Source organism: Panulirus ornatus, chromosome 14, assembly GCF_036320965.1.
Source record: "Panulirus ornatus isolate Po-2019 chromosome 14, ASM3632096v1, whole genome shotgun sequence".
Classification (NCBI taxonomy): domain Eukaryota; kingdom Metazoa; phylum Arthropoda; class Malacostraca; order Decapoda; family Palinuridae; genus Panulirus; species Panulirus ornatus.
In genome coordinates this window covers 44,523,519-44,545,993 of record NC_092237.1, presented here as the reverse complement: position 1 = coordinate 44,545,993, position 22,475 = coordinate 44,523,519, and the positions used below count along the sequence as shown (strand labels likewise).

General features: G+C 40.0%; 1 protein-coding gene across 12 annotated transcripts in view; it reads left to right on the top strand.

The window, feature by feature from the left end:
• LOC139753364 (uncharacterized) overlaps positions 1 to 20,468 on the top strand; it is a 45,436-nt gene extending 24,968 nt beyond the window's left edge. For 8 of the 12 annotated variants that reach the window (XM_071669742.1, XM_071669741.1, XM_071669746.1 and 5 more), the window contains exons 2-4: positions 292 to 420; positions 8,805 to 8,942; positions 10,371 to 20,468. In XM_071669742.1, the coding sequence (XP_071525843.1) occupies positions 10,460 to 11,950 (1,491 nt within the window). In that variant the 5' untranslated portion in view covers positions 292 to 420; positions 8,805 to 8,942; positions 10,371 to 10,459 and the 3' untranslated portion in view covers positions 11,951 to 20,468. Of the gene's footprint in view, positions 1 to 291; positions 421 to 3,912; positions 4,041 to 8,804; positions 8,943 to 10,370 lie in introns of all 12 variants that reach the window. The other 4 variants (XM_071669753.1, XM_071669751.1, XM_071669752.1 and 1 more) reach the window with 2 other exon arrangements.
• Positions 20,469 to 22,475: the final 2,007 nt, after the last annotated feature.

Genomic DNA, 22,475 nt, shown 5'->3' with positions numbered 1-22,475 from the left:
GACTGCCTCTAAAAACTTGTTTACTGTTACTGTCTTGTGCACAAAGAACACAAAAAAATAAGTCCCTCAAAACATATTACAATTTACTGAAAATCAAAATATGCTTGCAGAGAAATAAAAGATGAAAAAGTAAATAATTTGCCTGCCATTGTTCAATGCTGGTGGTATTGACAAAAAAAACTTGAAAATATAAACTTCTTAAAAGTTTGTTTTATTTTTATAAAGTTTAAGATGTGTGTGCAAAAGAATGAAAATAAAAAAAATCACTTATTTATCTACCTTTATGTGCAGGTATCATTGAGTGTTGAAGTGAGCTTCTTGAGGCTGAATGCAAAACCTGATGTGCCATACAAAAGAATTGTGCAGAAATCTGATTTCATGTGAGGCAAGTCTCAATTGCATAAGTGGAATCATATTGAGGTACGTTGCAGTTTAAGTGGTAAATACTTCATTTATAACCATTTATGAAGTTAGTTCGTACACTTTATCTATAGATTTTCAATGAGGTGGAACAGTTGACAAAACCATCTTAAGTCCTGGAACCTACTGTCCATTTCTTTATTTTGGTGGGTAAACAATTAGATGAAGCATTTTACATCGGTATTTTCTCCTGGATTGTCCTGAATGAAGAGATGGAAGCTTGGGAAACTTGTGAAATCTTTTATTGCAGTTTCTTAATAGAACATCTTAAGCTTCTCCTCAAATGTAAAATTTTGTTGTTATCTAGCTTATTGATATCTGTGAGAAAGGGTAGTGCAGCTCAGGGTGACTAGTATCACAATCAGCAAGGAAAAGCTTAATACTTTTGTGTACGAGGGGATGACCCTTATTGGTACTTTAAAGATGAATGAGACACACACAGCCAGCTGTACATACCTGATTATTATCATTATTAATTTTGATGCTGTTTTGTTTTTCCATGTATCTTTCTTGTTTTCACATCAATTTCTTATTAAATTATTGCTGTTGAATTATTAAGAAAGGGGGTGACTGTGTTGTTGATTGGTTAAGGATATTCATGTATGGATCATAATGAAGTGCCGGAGAATTGGTGGAATGCATGTATAGTGCCATTGTACAAAGGCAAAGGGGTTGAAGGTGAGTGTTAAAACTACAGAGGCATAAGTTTGTTGAGTATTCCTTGGAAATTGTATGGAAGGGTATTGATTGAGAGGGTGAGGGCATGTACAGAGCATCAGATTGTGCAAGAGCAGTGTGGTTTCAGAAGTGGTAGAGGATGTGTGGATCAGGTGTTTGCTTTGAAGAATGTGTGAGAACTACTTAAAGAAACAGATGGATTTGTATGTGGCATTTATGGATCTGGAGAAGGCATATGACAATGGAGATAGAAATGCTTTGTGGAAGGTCTTAAGAGTATACAGTATAGAAGGTAAGCTGCTGGAAGCAGTGAGAAGGTTTTATCCAGGTTGTAAGGCATGAGTACGAGTAGGAAGGGAAGAGAGTGATTGGTTCCCAGTGGCAGGGGTATGTAGTGTCGCCATGTTTGTTTATGGATTGGGTGGTTAGGGAGGTAAATGCAAAAGTTTTAGAGAGAGGGGCAAGTATGCAGTATGTTGGGGATGAGAGGGCCTGGGAAGTGAGTTAGTTGTTGTTCTCTGATAATGCAGCTCTGGTGGCTGATTTAAGTGAGAAACTGCAGAAATTGGTGACTGAGTTTGGAAAAGTGTATGAAAGGAGAAAGTTGAGAGTGAATGTGAATAAGAACAAGTTTATTAGGTTGGGATGTGAGTTCAAGTGGAGAAAAATTGGAGGAAGTGAAGTGTTTTAGATATCTGGGAGTGGACTTAGCAGCAAGTGGAACCTTGGAAGTGGAAGTGAGTCATAGGGTGGGGGAGGGGGCGAAGGTTCTGGGAGCTATTAAGAATGTGTGGAAAGAGAGAATGTTATCTTGGAGTGCAAAAATGGTTATGTTTGAAGGAATAGTAGTTCCAACAATATTATTTGGTTGCAAGGCATGGGCTATGGATAGGGTTGTATGGAGGAGGGTGGATATGTTGGAAATGAAATGTTTGAGGACAATATTTGGTGTGAGGTGATTTGATTGAGTAAGTAATGAAAGGGTAAGAGAGATGTGCGGAAATAAAATTGTTGTTGAGAGTGCAGAAGAGGGTATGTTGAAAAGGTTTGGACATGGATTGAATGAGTGAGGAAAGGTTGACAAAGAGGATAAATGTTTCAGAGGTGGAGGGAACAAGGAGAAGCGGTAGACCAAATTGGAGGTGGAAGGATGGAGTGGAAGAGATTTTGAGTGACTGAGGCCTGAACATACAGGAAGGTGAGAGGCATGCAAGGAATAGAGTGAATTGAAATGATGTGGTATACTGGGATCAACGTGCTGTCTATTAGTAGGCTGAACCAGGGCATGTGAAATGTCTGGAGCAAAACATGGAAAGGACTGTGGGGCCTGGATGTGGATAGGGAGTTGTGGTTTCGATGCATTACACATGACAGCTAGAGACTGAGTGTGAACGAATGTGGCCTTTTTTGTATGTTTTATTGGTGCTAACAGCTGATGCAGGGGGTAGTAATGCTGTCCTTGTTGGGTAGGGTGGTGCCAGGGATGGATGAAGGCAAACAAGTATAAATATGTACATGTGTATATATGTATACGTCTGTGTATGTATGTGTATGGGCATTTATGTATGTATATGAGTGGATGGGTCTTTCTTTGTTTGTTTCTTGGTGGTACCTCACTGATGCAGGAAACAGCAATCAAGTAAAATATATAGATAAATGTCAGTAATATGACACACACATCAATTTCTTATTAAATTATGGTATTTATCAATAAGTTCGTGTGTGTGTGTATATCATATTACTGATAAATACTATAATTTGATAAGAAGTTGATGTGTGTGTCATATTACTGACATTTATCTATACATCATAGTTGATCGCCATTTCTCGCATCAGTGAGGTAGCACCAAGAAACAGACAAAAAAAGACCCATCCACTCATTTTGCAGGCTACTTCACCTCCTGCATACTTGCCTCTTTCTCCAAGACCCTTGCATTTACCTCCTTCACCACCCCATCCATAAATAAATTAAGCAGCTATGATGACCCCCTACTGCAGACCCACCTTCACCTAGAACCACACCCTTCTCTCTACCTACTTCTGCTCAAGCCTTTCACTCTTCACAGAAATGCCCTGCTGCTTCTTATAGCTTTTGTGTATCACCATATATTTTTATTAATTCCATCTTGTGCTTTCCTCAGGTCCAGAAATGCCCCAGAGAAATCCTTCTTTTCTCTTAAGTGTTTCTTGTGCACTCTCCAAAGCAAACACATGATCCACACATCCTCTCAGCACTCCTGAAACCTCATGGATCCTCCCCAGTGTGATGCTCTGTACATTCTTTCACTCACCGCTATCACCTGGTACTACCAGGGCTCAATAGATTTATACCTCTTTAGTTAGTTGCCCTTATTTATACCTATCTGTATCTCTGATGCCCATTCGTTGATCATTCTCAAGGAGATGGCCATGGCAAAAAGTCACCTTAACTGGTGCACTCCAGTATCACTTCTTAGCTACTGGCAGTGGGTAACTCTGGCACATTGTTTCCTGAGGCTCTTACCCAATGTTCCTAACAACTTCTACCTAAAGTTTCTACCTATTGTTCCTGCCTAGTGTTCCTACCTTCTACTTCTACCAAATGTTCCTACCTACACCTCTTACTTAATGTTTCTACTTAATTTGCCAGAGTAATGTTCCTAATACTATCTCTGTATATTGCTCCTACCATTTTGTGAAAAGGCAAGGATAGGGCAAGGGCTAGTGCATAATGTTCAGTGCTGGAAAATCAATGGTTAAAAAAGAATGAGTTGTATGAGTTAAGTGTTGTGAAGTGTTATGTCTGACAAGGAGAGATTATATGTTTGTTGACAGAATACCAGCAGTCCATGTGTGGGTGAAACAGAAAGAAAAGGGAGCTACCTGGGTCAAAGGAGTGCATTATAACAACCACTGAAGTACTGGCTAACTACGCATCTGTCACTAACCTTCCTGATACCCAGGTGGGATATCCCAGTAATATACCTCCCTGGTCAGTGGCTTCCTAGCAACTTCTACATGCCTTTGTTCCCCTTGCTTTTATACAGTGGCACTTTACTTTATTTTGTCAATCCTCAGGCACCTCATATGAAAATCTCAACTGATTAATCAACACACCCCATTTCTTGAGAAATTTAGCTGCAGTACAGTCCACTCTGGCTGCTGTGCCATGTTTCATCTCACACAAGGCTTTCAACATCTCTTCTCTTTTCACCAAATTGCTTTCCATGCTTCTCTTACTTTGCATACACCTCCGACCCAAATACCTTAAGTCTGAGTAATGTGGCAGTTGAGGGTATAATTGGTGTACATGGGGTGTTCAGTGTTGTAAATGGAAATGGTGAAGAGCTTGTAAATTTGTGTACAGAAAAAGGACTGGTGATTGGGAATACCTGTTTTAAAAAGAGAGATATACATAGGTATATGTATGTAAGTAGGAGACATGGCCTTTAGAGCATAATTGGATTACGTGTTAATTGATAAGTGTGTGAGAGAGGCTTTTGGATGTTAATGTGCTGAGAGGACCAACTTGAGGGATGTCTGATCATTATCTTGTGGAGGTGAAGATGAAGATATGTTGAGGTTTTCAGAAAAGAAGAGAGAATGTTAGGGTGAAGAGAATGGTGAGAGTAAGTGAGCTTGGAAAGGAGACTTGTGTGAGGAAGTACCAGGAGAGATTGAGTGCAGAATGGAAGAAGGTGAGAGCAAATGACATAAAGGAAGTGGGGGAGGAATGGGATGTATTTAGGGAAGCAGTGATTGCTTGCACGAAAGATGCTTGTGGCATGAGAAAGGTGAGAGGTGTGCAGATTAGAAAGGGTAGTGAGTGGTGAGATGAAGAAGTAAGATTGTTAGTGAAAGAAAAGAGAGAGGCTTTTGGGCAATTTTTGCTTGGAACTAGAGCAAATGACTGAGAGATGTATAAAAGAAAGAGGCAAGAGGTCAAGAGAAAGGTGCAGGAACTGAAAAAGAGGGCAAATGAAAGTTGGGGTGAGAGGGTATCATTAAATTTTGGAAGGAGGTAAATAAAGTGCATAAGACAAGAGAACAAATGGGAAAATCGGTGAAGGGGGCAAATGGGGAGGTAATAACAAGTAATGGTGAAGTGAGAGGGAGATGGAGTGAGTATTTTGAAGGTTTGTTGAATGTGTTTGATGATAGAGTGGCAGACATAGGGTGTTTTGGTTGAGATGGTGTGTGAAGTGAGAGGTTTTGGGAGAATGATTTGGTAAACAGAGAAGAGGTAGTGAAAGCTTTGTGGAAGATGAAAGCCAGCAAGGCAGCCGGTTTGGATGTATTGCTGTGAAATTTATTAAAAAAGGGGATTACTGAGTTGTTGATTGGTTGGTGAGGATATTCGATGTATGTATGGTTCATGGTGAAGTGCCTGAGGATTGGTGGAATGAATGGATAGTGCCATTGTACAAAAGCAAAGGGGATAAAGGTGTGTCCAAATTACAGAGGTATAAGTTTGTTGAGTATTCCTGGGAAATTATATGGAGGGTATTGATTGAGAGGTTGAAGGCATGTACAGAGCATCAGATTGGGAAGAGCAGAGTGGTTTCAGAAGTGGTAGAGGATGTGTGGATTAGGTGTTTGCTTTGAAGAATGTATGTCAGAAATACTTAGAAAAACATATGGATTTGTATGGAGCACTTATGGATCTGGAGAAGGCATATGATAGAGTTGATAGAGATGCTCTGTGGAAGGTATTAGAGTTGATAGAGATGCTCTGTGGAAGGTATTAGAGTTGATAGAGATGCTCTGTGGAAGGTATTAAGAGTATATGGTGTGGGAGGTAAGTTGCTAGAAGCAGTGAAAATTTTTATTGAGGATTAAGGCATGTGAATGAGTAGGAAGAGAGGAAAATGATTAGTTCCCAGTGATTGATGGTTTTTGGCAGGGGTGCGTGATGTCAACATGGTTGTTTAATTTGTTTATGGTTGAGGTGAATGCAAGAGTTTTGGAGAGAGGGGCAAGTATGCAGTCTGTTGTGGATGAGAGGACTTGGGAAGTGAGTCAGTTGTTGTTCGCTGATGATACAGTGCTGGTGGCTGATTCGGGTGAGAAACTGCAGAAGCTGGTGACTGAGTTTGGTAAAGTGTATGAAAGAAGAAAGCTGAGAGTAAATGTGATTAAGAGCAAGGTTATTAGGTTCAGTAGGGTCAAGGGACCAGTCAGTTGGGAGGTAGTTTAAATGGAGAATCACTGGAGGAAGTAAAGTGTTTTAGATATCTGGGAGTGATTAAGCACTGGATGGAACCATGGAAGCAGAAGTGAGTCACAGGATGGGGGAGGGGGCGAAGGTTCTGTGAGAGTTGAAGAATGTGTGGAATGTGAGAACGTTATCTCAAGAGAGTAAAAATGGGTATGTTTGAAGGAATAGTGGTTCCAACAATGGTATATGGTTCCGAGGTATGGGCTATAGATAGGGTTGTGTAGAGGAGGGTTAGAAATGAGATGTTTGAGGACAATATGTGGTGTGAGGTGGTTTGATCGAGTAAGTAATGAAAGGGTAAGAGAGTGGTGTTGTAATAAAAAGTGTGGTTGAGAGAGCAGAAGAGGGTGTATTGAAATGGTTTGCTCACATGGAGAGAATGAGTGAGGAAAGATTGACAAAGAGGATATATGTGTCAGAGGTGGAGGGAACAAGGAGAAGTGGGAGACCAAATTGGAGGTGAAAGGATAGAGTGGAAAAGATTTTGAGCGATCAGGGCCTAAACATACAGGAGGGTGAAAGGTGTGCAAGGAATAGAGTGAATGGAACTATGTGGTATACCGGGATGGACATGCTGTCAGTGGATTGAACCAGGGCATGTGAAGCGTCTGGGGTAAACCATGGAAAGTTTTGAGGGGCCTGTGGTTTCAGTGCATTACACATGACAGCTAGAGACTGAGTGTGAGCGAATGTGGCCTATGTTGTCTTTTCCTAGAGCTACTTTGCATGCATATGTACATGTGTATATATGTATATGTCTGTGTATGTATGTGTAATTATACGTTGAAAGTATAGGTATGTATATATGCGTGTGTGGTTATTTCTAAGATACAGTGGATGTTACAGTAATGCCAAGTATGGTCATTTAGTGAAGAGGTGGAATTACAGAACAGTCAAAGGAGAGAGGAAAGCTCTTGGGAATTTTCAATAGAGATTGGTAGAAACTGGGTCTTGGAGGCATTAAACTTAACCATATCTCGTCTTCCCCACTGAGATATCCTGTCTTGGTCTGAGTTTACAAAGGAAGTTGTGTTGAGACGAGATGCAGATTGAGTGAGAGTAGGAGCAGAATTGAAGGATGTGGAGGAGTGCAGTGTTGAGTCATCAGCATATAATTGCATTTGATTATTTGTGGAATAAAGGAAATTGTTGATATAAAAGAGAAAAAGTGTAGCAGACAGGATAGAACCTTTAGGGACACTGCTGTTTATGAAGAAAGGGGAGAGACTGATCCATCAACAACCACAGATGTAGATCAGCCAGAAAGGGAGTAACGTGAGGAAGGGAAGCCAAATGATGACAGCCCATATGCCACACCTTGTCAAAAGCTTTAGATATATCAAGAGGAACAACATAGGATTCTCCAAAATTTATTAGGGTGATGACCAAACTTTAGTAAGATTTGAAAGAATATCACCTCTGGATATTGCCGCACAGAGGCCATATTTGTGATCACTGAGAAGACTGAGGATATAGGAGTTGAGGGATTCAAAGACTTTAGAAATGGTAGATGTCAAAGCAACAGGATGATAGAGCAGTTAGAACAGTCACCTTTAGAGATGGATGTGCTAATGCTTGTTTCCAAGAAGGAAAAGGTATGGTTTTTAAACAGAAACAGAAGAGACAAGCAAGCACAGATGCGAGTTTAGAGCAACACTCTTATTGGTATAGAAAAGTGAAGGAAAGGTAGTGGAACAGAAGATGTTAGCAATGCCCTTAGCTTAAGACCAAAAAGGTGTAACACAGATGATGAGGAGAGGTTATTGCACCTCCTTAGAATAAAGGAGCACTTTGCTTCCTGGATGATGTATTTGCAGTGATAAATGCTGAATGGTAATTGGAGGAAGAAGAGTTTTTTCAAACCTGGTATTCCTAACCCTTGCGTGAATGGCCTCAGAACAGGAATGATTGAATCATGAATTGGAAGAAAAGATAATCTTGGAGGAAGAGGGGATAATTGCTTTGATTCCCACAAGAATATGATCTTCTATGCATATGGCAGAGACAGAAGCATCACCATGTAAGATACAGTAAATTACCCAAGAAAAATCAGAAAAGTCAGCTGTGATGAGGTGCCAGTATTTATGTGTTGAACCAATTGGTGGCAAGGTTGTGTAATTACAGCACGAACAATTAGAGGTGAAAAACAGAGCTGGAATTTAGGATAATGCTTGGGTAGAAGATAATTTGCTTTGCATAGACTAAGAATTTACGCGTATTTGCAGAAAATACTATTATAACCAATCTAAGTACTATGGTTTATTATGTACTATTTCTAGACAAATATAAATTTTCAGTATCCATTTAACATGGTCATCCAGATACTGGAGGTTTTTTGGTCCTGAACTTTTCAGTTGACAAGTACTTTACCTGTATTTTGCATTACTTGAACAAAAAAACAAAAAAGGCTCTACATGTGTTTCTGGCTGCCACACTCTCAGTCACACACATCAGTAACTGCTTCTCTGCTAAGGTTAATGATTTAATATATTTTCATTTTTTCTCTCAGTTCCTGGCCCCGTGGAATGATTGACATAAACATATGCTGGAGAAAAGACAGGCACGAGCTGCAAACATATGCCTGAATCAAGACAGATATGAGCTGCACAGTGAAAATGAATGGTCCATGCAGTTGAAAACTTTACATGTAAGTAGGACACTATTTCCAGTAAGTATGAAGTCCTTTGAAAAGATCAGCTCAAAGGGTTTATTATACCTGAAGTGCAATCACAGTTATCAGTGCCCTGATTGGTCAAGATGCAGGAAAAATGAGTCATACTGAAGCTGCACTCTTGGTTTGGATTGCAAATGGGCCCATGGTTCGTAGTTTCCAGTGCAAATGTAGGGTATAACTATATCCATATTATACCCTAACTAGAATGAGATTTACAAACTGAGGTGCAGCAGTACCAGAAATTGGACATAGATTATGCCTTGGCAAAAAATCAAGTGCAGGTGTTGCCAAATGAATAGTTTCATAGGTTTGGGACAAATTATGTACTATATCTTTCCATAGGAGGGATATAGTTTTTTCTTTGTTTCTTTTTTATCATCATTCTCATTCTAAAAATTATTTCCTACCCTTGGTTATTTAGTGAAGATATTTGAACTGACTTAGATGGTTCATATCAAAGACATCACTAAAGGGCAGTGATGTTGAGGGTATAGCATAGAGATAAGTTGCTTTGAAGGTTAGGGCTTATGTTGTGTATTTTTCTTTCCAACACTCAGCACCCACCCATATGGTATTGTGAAGATGCATTTAACATGACTTTATGGATTCATTAAAGGCTAAAGGCCTGTTTCCAAGGATGGTATGAACTTAAGACACAATTCATTGAGGTAATCAGCAACAGCTATAGTACCATCAGAACAGAAAAGTGAAAGGATGTAGAGGAACAGAAGACATGAGCAATGCCCTTAGCTTAGCTGTTGCTGATTATTTCAATGAATTGTGTGTCTTAAGTTCATATCATCCTTGGAAATTGGCCTTTACTAGCCCAGGGGTGCTGTAAAGATGAGGGTTTAGCAATGATGGCTTTCAGAGTGTAATTAGCCATTTCTTGGAAGCTGGGTGACAGTTTAGTTTAGCGTAAGGTTTTGATTTTTTACAGCCAGTGTAATTTAAAGGAAAAGATGACTCATTTATTCTCTCACTTAACAGAAACCATGATACTGCATTATTAAGGATTTTCTGTATAAATATAACTTCCAAGGTAATTTGTCTGATAAATTATGATGAATACTGTTGTTAGCATTTGTCATGAATTATCATTTTATCCTTAGATTCTTAGTAAGTCTCTTACGTTATTGCAATTCTTTCCAGCAATTCTTTCCTGCTGATTTCTTTTTTGAAATCTTTTTTGAGTCTCATCAAAAATGAAGAGAATAAGAGAGCAATTGGTTCTAAAGAAGATCAAAGATTACAACTTCAGGGATGTGAACAGCTCATCAAAGAGACAGCCATACAGATATATAACATGTATAAAGAATATCAAAACTAAGATTGATTTAATGTGTAAGGAATAGTTTTCAGGTTTAAGACAGAAACTAACATAAACCTTCTATGTTTCAGCCTTTGTGGATTTGTTGAAGGAAAGCTTAAGAGAGTAAGTAAATTTCAGATTGTAAATTTGAAACCAACCACAAAAGTATACTGAGAGAATGGATAACCAGAAGGGCCAGCACATGAATTCATCAGTATCTTTTGAACTTAGAAAATTAAAAAACTTGAAGCAACAGCTTTCAGTTAAGGACATAAACTCAAGAGTAACCTTGGAACTCAGAAGTTTAAAAGATTTGAAGCAGCATAGGTCACTTCAGTCAAAAGCCACCACACACAGTCAGAAACTTCGTACTCAAGAAGTAAATATCCATGCCTCTGTTAGAGTCACATCCAATGACAGTTTGTTTGATGCATCAAACCATGGAGAACCTCAAAGCAAAACACACAAGATGAGACCTCCGGATATCTTCAGAACATTATCTGAATTTCCAGATGTAGGAGACATTGAAGTTTATTGTTACTCATGTGAATCTAAAGTGTATGGGAAATATATCTTTAAACACCTATTTTTTGGTCCTTTGAAATGTTTAAATTGTTCTACTAGAATTTTTAAATGTCGGACTCTCATGAATAAGGAGCACTTAAAAACTGTATGTAAAGGTAATGGAAGTGAACCTCACAACTTCTCACAGTGGTGTGAAAAAGACTTTTTACCATATATGAAATATCATATGGGTAAAGAACTTCACATAGAGCGATTTTGCCATAACTTGGATATAAGTAAAAGAATAGCTTCACAGGACATCGAGCAAGCTGTTGCTGTTTACCTCAATAAATTGTGTGTCTTAAGTTCATATCATCCTTGGAAATTGGCCATTACTAGCTGCCAAAAGTTATTAGCCAAGTGCCTTATTCAGAAAAGAGAGTTAGATAGTAACCATACTGCTAGCCCTAATGAAACTAGAGAACGTGTTAAGAAGATAGATTTCTCTCTTGAAAAGTCATACATTATTCAGGGTGATAAAAGACATGATTTTATATCTGATGAGAACACTTTAACTCATGATCAGGAAAATGTACGTGTAAATTCAGTTGATGAATATCCCCGTACTGAAACTAAAACCACAAAAGATTTTAATAGGCCTAATAAATGTTTAAAGGTTAGTCATTTGAATAAATCTAGCCAAAATGAGATTAGAGGACAGGCAAGTAATAGTAGTATATCTCCTGAAAATTCAAATATGATTCAGTGTGGTGATCATTACTCTAATTCTGTTGACTCTTTAACCAATGCATCAAGAATTGATTTTGCAAACACAGTGGACGAAACTCCCCATGCTGGAACTAATGATCAGAAGGAATGGAAGCAGTACAAGAAGCATGTGAAGGTTAGTAGCAATAAAGAGTCAGAATTTGTACGGCATACAGTATTGGCAAGTGATAAGTGTCTGGTTGTAGATCACCCCAGTGAAAAGTGCCCTAATAAGTGTCCTAAATGTCACTGTACTCTTTGTAGCTCCAGGTTGACTTTTAGTTACTCAACGTGTGTCATGGAAATTGAGTGTCCTAACTGTGCCTTCCCAATTTACATAGTACCAGATTTGAAGACCAAATTAACATTCAGAAAGCACTTTTATCCCAAACCTTAAATATGTAAATGCAAAAACTTGAACACTTAATTGTTGTAGTATATATTTTATTCAATCCATATTGTATATTCTGTCTTGTCCTCTACACTTTTTCTCCTTTCTTTCAATGATTTCCTCCACAATTAATCCAGTGCACTCCTGCACTGACAACTCAACACTGCTTCCATCATCCTTTAATTCTGCTCCATCTTCTCTCACTCGATCTGCTTCTCACCATGACACAGCTTCCTCAATAAACTCAAGACTTGGAGAGGATATCTCAGTGAGGTACACAAAATCTTGTAAAGTTTAATACCTTCAAGACCCAGTTTCTACCCATCTCTTTATCGAAAACTCCTCAGAACTCTCGTCTCTCCTTTGATGGCTCTGTAATTCCACCTCTTGACTATCAATCAATACCCTCCCACATAATTTTCCAGGTGTACTAACAAACTTACGTGTCTGTAGTTTGAGCAGTCTCCTGAATATCCTTTGCCTTTATACACTGGTACTATACATGCATTTCACCAGTCCTTAGGCACTTTGCCATGATCCATACATACATAGAATATCTCCAATCAACAACACAGTCATCCCCTTTCTTAATAAAATCAACTGCATTACCATCCAATCCTGCCGCCTTGCCAGATTTCATCTTCCCCAAGGCTTTCACCACCTCTTCCCTTTTCACCAAACCACTTTCCCTGACTGTCTCACTTTGCATACCATCCCATCCAAAACACTCCATCATCAAACACATTTAAAATTTTTTGAAAAGATTAACTTCACTACCTGTTGTCACTTCCCCTTTGCCCCTTTCACCGATGTTCCCACTTGTTCTCTTGTCTTTCACGTATTATTCACTTTCCAAAACCTCTTTTTGTTCCCACAAAATTTAATGGTACTTTCTCACCCTAACTCTCACTTGCCTTCTTTGTAACACCTTCCTCTTGACCTCCCCCTGCTTTCTCTTATACATCTCCCAATGATTTGCAATATTTCCCCTTACGTACTGCCCAAATGCCTCTCTTTTTTTTCTGGCACCATTAACTTCACCCTCCCTTTCAGGTTTGTAAAAGTTTTTAAAAAATAGGAAACAATGTCTGTCAGAAGAGAGTGATGAGAGTAAGTGAGCTTGGAAAAGAGACGTGTGTGAAGAAATGCCAGGAGAGATTGAGAGTAGAATGGCAAAAGGTTTTAGTAAATGAAGCATGGGGAGCGGGTATGGATTGAAAGGTGTTAGAGAGGAATTGCTGGCACGTGAGAGATGCATCTGGCATGCGGAAGGTGAGAGGCAGGCAGATTAGAAAGAGAAGTGGGATAAAGAAGCAAGGTTGCTTGTGAAAGAGAAATGAGAGGCATTTTGGTGGTAGCTACAGAGGAGTGCAAATGACTGGGGGATGTATAAGAGAAAGCAGTAGGAGGTCAAGAGGAGGATGCAGTGGTTGATAAAAAAGGCAAATGAGAGTTCAGTCGAGTGAGTATCAGTAAACTTTAGGGAAAATAGATGTTTTTGAAGGGGGTAAATAATGTGTAAAAGACAAGAGAACAAATGGGAACATCAGTGAAAGGGGCAAAATGGGAAGTGATACAAGGTAGTGATTAAGTGAGGAGGAGAAGGAGAAAGCATTTTGTAGTAATGTTAAATGTGTTTAAAAATTTTTTTGGTATGTTAAATGTGTTTAAAAAGTTAGCATGGTTGATGTAGATGGGTCAAGGTGGTATGTGAAGTGAAAGAGTCATGGAGGGTGGTTTGGTGATGAGAGAAGATGTGGTGAAAGCCTTGTTTGAGGTGAAATGTGGCAAGGCAGCAGGAGTGGATGGTATTGCAACTGTATTTGTTATAAAAGTGGCTTTTCTGTTGATGATTGGTTGGTAAGGTTTTTCAAAGTATGGATTATGGAAAGGTCCCTAAGGATTGGCAAAATGCATGTATAGTGCCACTGTATAAAGGTATGGGGGATAAATGTGTTTTCACATACAGAGGCATAAGTTTGTTGAGTGTGCTTGGCAAGTTCTATGTTAGGCTATTGATTTAGAGAATAAAGGTATGTACTGAGTTTCTGACAGGGGAGGAGCAGTGTTGTTTCAGATGTGGTAGAGGATGTGTAGATTAGATGTTTGCTTTGAAAAATGTGTTTAAGAAGTACTTAGAAAAACATGGATTTCTATGTAGCATTTATGGATCTGGAGAAGGCATATGATAGGGTTAGTAGAGATGCTCTATGGAATACCTCAAGAGTATACAGTACGGAAGGAAAGTTGCTAGAAGTAGAGAGGTTTATTATTATATTATTATTATTATTTTGCTTTGTCGATGTCTCCCGCGTTAGCGAGGTAGCGCAAGGAAACAGAAGAAAGAATGGCCCAACCCACCCACATACACATGTATATACATACACGTCCACACACGCAAATATACATACCTATACATCTCAACATATATATACACACACAGACATATACATATATATACACATGTACATAATTCATACTGTCTGCCTTTATTCATTCCCATCGCCACCCGCCATACATGAAATAAAAAACCCCTCCTCCCTCATGTGTGCGAGGTAGCGCTAGAAAAAGACAGCAAAGGCCACATTCGTTCATACTTAGTCTCTAGCTGTCATGTAATAATGCACTGAAACCACAGCTCCCTTTCCACATCTAGGCCCCACAGAACTTTCCATGGTTTACCCCAGATGCTTCACATGCCTGGTTCAATCCACTGACAGCTCGTCGACCCCGATATACCACATCGTTCCAATTCACTCTATTCCTTGCACACCTTTCACCCTCCTGCATGTTCAGGCCCCGATCACTCACAATCTTTTTCACTCCATCTTTCCACCTCCAGTTTGGTCTCCCACTTCTCGTTCCCTCCACCTCTGACACATATATCCTCTTGGTCAAGCTTTCCTCACTTATTCTCCATGTGACCAAACCATTTCAAAACACCCTCTTCTGCTTTCTCAACCACACTCTTTATTACCACACATCTCTCTTACCCTTTTATTACTTACTTGATCAAACCACCTCACACCACATATTATCCTCAAACATCTCATTTCCAGCACATCCACCCCTCCGCACAACTCTATCTATAGCCCACGCCTCGCAACCATATAACATTGTTGGAACCACTATTCCTTCAAACATACCCATTTTTGCTTTCCGAGGTAATGTTCTCGACTTGCACACATTCTTCAACGCTCCCAGAACTTTTGCCCCCCTCCCCCACCCTATGATTCACTTTCGCTTCCATGGTTCCATCCGCTGCCAAATCCACTCCCAGATATCTAAAACACTTAACTTTCTCCAGTTTTTCTCCATTCAAACTTACCTCCCAATTGACTTATTCACATTTACTCTCAGCTTTCTTCTTTCACACACTTTACCAAATTCAGTCACCAGCTTCTGCAGTTTCTCACATGAATCAGCAACCAGCGCTGTATCATCAGGGAACAACAACTGACTCACTTCCCAAGCTCTCTTATCCACAACAGACTGCATACTTGCCCTTCTTTCCAAAACTCTTGCATTCACCTCCCTAACAACCCCATCCATAAACAAATTAAACAACCATGGAGACATCACACACCCCTGCCGCAAACCTACATTCACTGAGAACCAGTCACTTTCCTCTCTTCCTACTTGTACACATGCCTTACACCCTCGATAAAAACTTTTCACTGCTTCTAACAACTTGCCTCCCACACCATATATTCTTAATACCTTCCACAGAGCATCTCTATCAACTCATATCATATGCCTTCTTCAGATCCCTAAAAGCTAAATACACATGCATTTGCCTTTCAAAGTATTTCTCACATACATTCTTCAAAGCAAACACCTGATCCACACATCTTCTACCACTTCTGAAACCATACTGCTCTTCCCCAACTGATGCTCTGTACATGCCTTCACCCTCTCAATCAATACCCTCCCATATAATTTCCCAGGAATACTCAACAAACTTATACCTCTATAATTTGAGCACTCACTTATATCCCCTTTGCCTTTGTACAGTGGCACTATGCAGGCATTCCGCCAATCCTCAGGCACCTCACCATGAGTCATACATACATTAAATAACCTTACCAACCTGTCAACAATACAGTCACCCCCTTTTATAATAAATTCCACTGCAATACCATCCAAACCTGCTGTCTTGCCAGCTTTCATCTTCTGCAAAACTTTTACTACCTCTTCTCTGTTTACCAAATCATTTTCCCTAACCCTCTCACTTTGCACACCACCTCGACCAAAACACCCTATATCTGCCACTCTATCATGAAACACATTCAACAAACCTTCAAAATACTCACTCCATCTCCTTCTCACATCACCACTACTTGTTATCACCTCCCTATTAGCTCCCTTCATATATATATGTATTTGTGCCATTGTTCAAAGGCGGAGGGGATAAAGGTGAGTTTGTTGAGTAACCCTGGGGAATTTTATGGGAGGGTATTGATTGAGAGGGTGAAGGCATGTACAGAGCATCAGAGTGGGGAAGAGCAGTATGGTTTCAGAAGTGGTAGAGGATGTGTGGATCAGGTGTTTGCTTTGAAGAATGGATGTGAGAAATACTTAGAAAAACAAATGGATTTGTATGTAGCATTTATGGATCTGGAGAAGGCATATGATAGAGTTGATAGAGATGCTCGGTGGAAGGTATTGAGAGTATATGGTGTGGGAGGCAAGTCGCTAGAGGCAGTGAAAAGTTTTTATCGAGGATGTAACGCATGTTTTCGAGTAGGAAGAGAGGAAAGTGATTGGTTCCCAGTGATTGTCGGTTTGCGGCAGGGGTGCATGATGTCTCCATGGTTGTTTAATTTGTCTATGAATGGGGTTGTTAGGTAGGTGAATGCAAGAGTTTTGGAGAGGGGCAAATATGCAGGCTGTGGTTCGCTGATGATACAGCGCTGGTGGCCGATTTGGGTGAGAAACTGCAGAAGCTGGTGACTGACTTTGGTAAAGTGTGTGAAAGAAGAAAGCTGAGAGTAATTGTGAATAAAAGCAAGGTTATTAGGTACAGTAGGGTTGAGGGACAAGTCAACTAGGAGGTTGATTTGAATGGAGAAAACCTGGAGGGAGTGGAGTTGGCAGCGGATGGAACCATGGAAGCGGAAGTGATTCACGGGGAGAGGGGGGGTGCAAAAGTTCTGGGAGCATTGAAAAATGTATGAAGGCGAGAACATTATCGTGGAAAGCAAAAATGGGTATGTTTGAAGGAATAGTGGTTCCGACAATGTTATATGGTTGCGAGGTGTGGGCTGTAGATAGGGTTGTGCGAAGGAGGGTGGATGTTATGGAAATGAGATGTTTTAGGAAAATATATCATGTGATGTGGTTTGATCGAGTAAGTAATGAAAGGGTAAGAGAGATTTGTGGTAATAAAAAGAGTGTGGTTGAGAGAAGAAGAGGGTGTATTGAAATGGTTTGGTCACATGGAGAGAATGAGTGAAGAAAGATTGACAAGGAGGATATATGATTCAGAGGTAGAGGGAACGAGGAGAAGTGGGAGACCAATATGCAGGTGGAAGGATTGAGTGAAAAAGGTTTTGAGTGATCGGGGCCTGAACCTGCAGGAGGGTGAAAGGCGTGCAAGGAACAGAGTGAACTGGAACAATGTGGTATACCGGGGTTAACGTGCTGTCAGTGGATTGAACCAGGGGATGTGAAGCGTCTGGGGTAAACCATGGAAAGTTCTGTGGGGCCTGGATGTGGAAAGGGAGCTGTGGTTTCAGTGCATATACATGACAGCTAGAGACTGAGTGTGAATGAATGTAGCCTTTGTTTTTTCCTAGCGCTACTTCGCGTGTGTGTGTGTGTGGGTAGGGGGTTGTCATTTCATGTGTGGCATTGTGGCAACAGGAATGAATAAAGGCAGCAAGTATGAATTATGTACATGTGTATATATCTATATGTCTGTGTATGTACACGGTGAAATGTACAGGTATGTATACGTGCATATGTGGACATGTATGTATATGCATATGTAAATGGAAATGGTGAAGAGCTTGGATATATATATGCTGAAAAATGACTGGTGATTGGGAATACCTGGTTTAAAAAGAGAGATATACATATGTATGTAAGTAGGAGAGATGGCTAGAGAGCATTATTGGATTACGTGTTAATTGATAGGCCTGCAAAAGAGAGACTTTTGGATGTAAATGTGCTGAGAGGTGCAACTGGAGGGATGTCTGATCATTATCTTGTGGAGGTGAAGATTTGTAGAGGTATTCAGAAAAGAAGATGGAATATTAGGGTGAAGAGATGGTGAGAGTAAGTGAGCATGGGAAGGAGACTTGTGTGAGGAAGTACCAGGAGAGAATGAGTGCAGAATGGAAAAAGGCGAGAGCAAAGGACATAAGGGGAGTGGGGGATGAATGGGATGTTTTTAGGAAAGCATTGATGGCTTTCGCAAAAGATGCTTGTGGCATGAGAAGCATGGGAGGTGGGCAGATTAGAAAGGGTAGTGAGTGGTGGGATGAAGAAATAAGATTATTATTGAAAGAAGAGAGAGGCTTTTGGATGATTTTTACAGGGAAATAGTGCAAATGAGTGGGAGATGTATAAAAGAAAGAGGCAGGAGGTCAAGAGAAAGGTGCAAGAGGTGAAAAAGAGGGCAAATGAGAGTTGGGGTGAGAGGGTATCATTAAATTTTAGGGAGAATAAAAAGATGTTTTGGAAGGAGGTAAATAAAGTGTGTAAGACAAGAGAACAAATGGGAACATTGATGAAAGGGGCTAATGGGGAGGTACTAACAAGTAGTGGTGATGTGAGAAGGAGATAGAGTGAGTATTTTGAAGGTTTGTTGAATGTGTTTGATGATAGTGTTTTGGTCGAGGTGGTGTGCGAAGAGAGAGGGTTAGGGAGAATGTTTTGGTAAACAGAGAAGAGGTAGTAAAAGCTTTGCGGAAGATGAAAGCCAGCAAGGCAGCGGGTTTGGATGGTTTTGCGGTGGAATTTATTAAAAAAGGGGGTGACAGGTTTGTTGACTGTTTGATATATGTATGACTCATGGTGGGGTGCCTGAGGATTGGCGGAATGTATGCATAGTGCCAGTGTACAAAGGCAAAAGGGATAAAGGTGAGTGCTCAAATTACGGAGGTATAAGTTTGTTGAGTATTCCTGGGAAATTATGTGGGAGGGTATTGATTGAGAGGGTGAAAGCATGTACAGAGCATCAGATTGGGGTAAGAGCACTGTGGTTTCAGAAGTGGTAGAGGATGCGTGGATCAGGTGTTTGCTTTGAAGAATGTATGTGAGAAATACTTAGAAGAGCAAATGGATTTGTATGTAGCATTTATGGATCTGGAGAAGGGATATGATAAGAGTTGATAGAGATGCTCTGTGGAAGATATTAAGAATATATGGTGTGGGAGGAAAGTTGCTAGAAGCAGTGAAAAATTTTTATCGAGGATGTAAGGCATGTGTATGAGTGGGAAGAGAGGAAAGTGATTGGTTCTCAGTGAAAGTTGGTTTGTGGCAGGGGTGCGTGATGTCTCCATGGTTGTTTGATTTATGGATGGGGTTGTTTGGGAGGTAAATGCAAGAGTTTTGGAAAGAGGGGCAAGTATGCAGTCTGTTGTGGATAAGAGAGCTTGGGAAGTGAGTCAATTTTTGTTTGCTGATGATACAGCACTGGTGGCAGATTGAAGTGAGAAACTGCAGAAGTTGGTGACTGAGTTTGGAAAAGTGTGTGAAAAGAGAAATTTGAGAGTAAATGTGAATAAGAGCAAGGTTATTAGGTTCAGCATGGTTGAGAGACAAGCTAGTTGGGATGTAAGTTTGAATGGAGAAAAATTGGAGAAAATGAAGTGTTTTATACATCTGGGAGTGGACTTGGCAGTGAATGGAACCATGGAAGTGAGTCATAAGGTGGGGGAGGAGGATTGTTATCTTGGAAAGGAAAGGTGGGTATGTTTGAGGGAACAGTAGTTCCAACAATAGTATATGGTTGCGAAGCATGAGTTATAGATAAGCTTGTACGGAGGAGAGTAGATGTGTTGGAAATGAAATGTTTAAAGACAATATATGGTGTGAGGTGGTTTGATTAAGTAATGAAAGGGTAAGACAGATATTTGGTATAAAAAGAGTGTGGTTGAGAGAGCAACATAAATATTGTATAAGAACAGGGCAGGAATCAAAAGCCTTGTTTAATCATTTTAAAATCTATGATCACTGAATTGACTTTAGTAATGCCATCACAGTTATTAAATCTAACTCCAATACTAAGAAAAATATCAATGAATCTTCTATTACTAAATACCCAAAGAATTATAACAATATTAGTGAATTTCTTTACAAATTGAATAGCTATATTGTTGATAAAATTTGTAAACAGTTCCCATTTTTGTCCACATACTAAGTTTATGATATGTTCGTTGTTAGTCATGGATGCACCAAGCCTCCATTCGGACAGTCACTTGTTTACCAAATGATGTCCTAGCTATGTCTCTTTGTTGTATTTCTTTCTTGTATCTCCCCTGATGATGTGATTATTACATGAAAGAACACTTGGGAACTTACTGTTTCATTTCCCCATGGACTCATATGAATATATATATATATATATATTTATATATATATATATATATCTCTTACCCTTACGTTGCTCACTCGATCAAACCACCTCACACCACACATTGTCCTCAAACATCTCATTTCCAGCACATCCATCCTCCTGCGCACAACTCTATCCATAGCCCACGCCTCGCAACCATACAACATTGTTGGAACCACTATTCCTTCAAACATACCAATTTTTGCTTTCCGAGATAATGTTCTCGACTTCCACACATTCTTCAAGGCCCCCAGGATTTTCGCCCCCTCCCCCACCCTATGATCCACCTCCGCTTCCATGGTTCCATCCGCTGCCAGATCCACTCCCAGATATCTAAAACACTTCACTTCCTCCAGCCTTTCTCCATTCAAACTCACCTCCCAATTGACTTGACCCTCAACCTACTGTACCTAATAACCTTGCTCTTATTCACATTTACTCTTAACTTTCTTCTTCCACACACTTTTCCAAACTCAGTCACCAGCTTCTGCAGTTTCTCACATGAATCAGCCACCAGCGCTGTATCATCAGCGAACAACAACTGACTCACTTCCCAAGCTCTCTCATCCCCAACAGACTTCATACTTGCCCCTCTTTCCAAAACTCTTGCATTTACCTCCCTAACAACCCCATCCATAAACAAATTAAACAACCATGGAGACATCACACACCCCTGCCGCAAACCTACATTCACTGAGAACCAATCACTTTCCTCTCTTCCTACACGTACACATGCCTTACATCCTCGATAAAAACTTTTCACTGCTTCTAACAACTTTCCTCCCACACCATATATTCTTAATACCTTCCACAGAGATGTGTGGAAATAAAAAGAGCGTGGTTGAGAGAGCAGAAGAGGGTGTTTTGAAGTGGTTTGGGCATATGGAGAGGATGAGTGAGGAAAGATTGACCAAGAGGATATATGTGTCGGAGGTGGAGGGAACAAGGAGAAGAGGGAGACCAAATTGGAGGTGGAAAGATGGAGTGAAAAAGATTTTGTGTATCGGGGCCTGAACATAAAGGAGGGCAAGGAATAGAGTGAATTGGAGCGATGTGGTATACCGGGGTTGACGTGCTGTCAGTGGATTGAATCAAGGCATGTGAAGCGTCTGGGGTAAACCATGGAAAGCTGTGTAGGTATGTATATTTGCGTGTGTGGGCGTATGTATATACATGTGTATGGGGGGGGGGTTGGGCCATTTCTTTCGTCTGTTTCCATGCGCTACCTCGCAAACGCGGGAGACAGCGACAAAGTATAATAAAAAAAAATAAAAAAAAAATATATATATATATATATATATATATATATATATATATATATATATATATATAAGAGCAAGGGAAGGAGTAGCAGTACTCCTGAAACAGGAGTTGTGGGAGTATGTGATAGAATGTAAGAAAGTAAATTCTCGATTAATATGGGTAAAACTGAAAGTGGATGGAGAGAGATGGGTGATTTTTGGTACATATGCACCTGGGCATGAGAAGAAAGATCATGAGAGGCAAGTGTTTTGGGAGCAGCTGAATGAGTGTGTTAGTGGTTTTGATGCACGAGACCGGGTTATAGTGATGGGTTATTTGAATGCAAAGGTGAGTAATGTGGCAGTTGAGGGAATAATTGGTATACATGGGGTGTTCAGTGTTGTAAATGGAAATGGTGAAGAGCTTGTAGATTTATGTGCTGAAAAAGGACTGGTGATTGGGAATACCTGGTTTAAAAAGCGAGATATACATAAGTATACGTATGTAAGTAGGAGAGATGGCCAGAGAGCGTTATTGGATTACGTGTTAATTGACAGGTGCGCGAAAGAGAGACTTTTGGATGTTAATGTGCTGAGAGGTGCAACAGGAGGGATGTCTGATCATTATCTTGTGGAGGCTAAGGTGAAGATTTGTATGGGTTTTCAGAAAAGAAGAGTGAATGTTGGGGTGAAGAGGATGGTGAGAGTAAGTGAGCTTGGGAAGGAG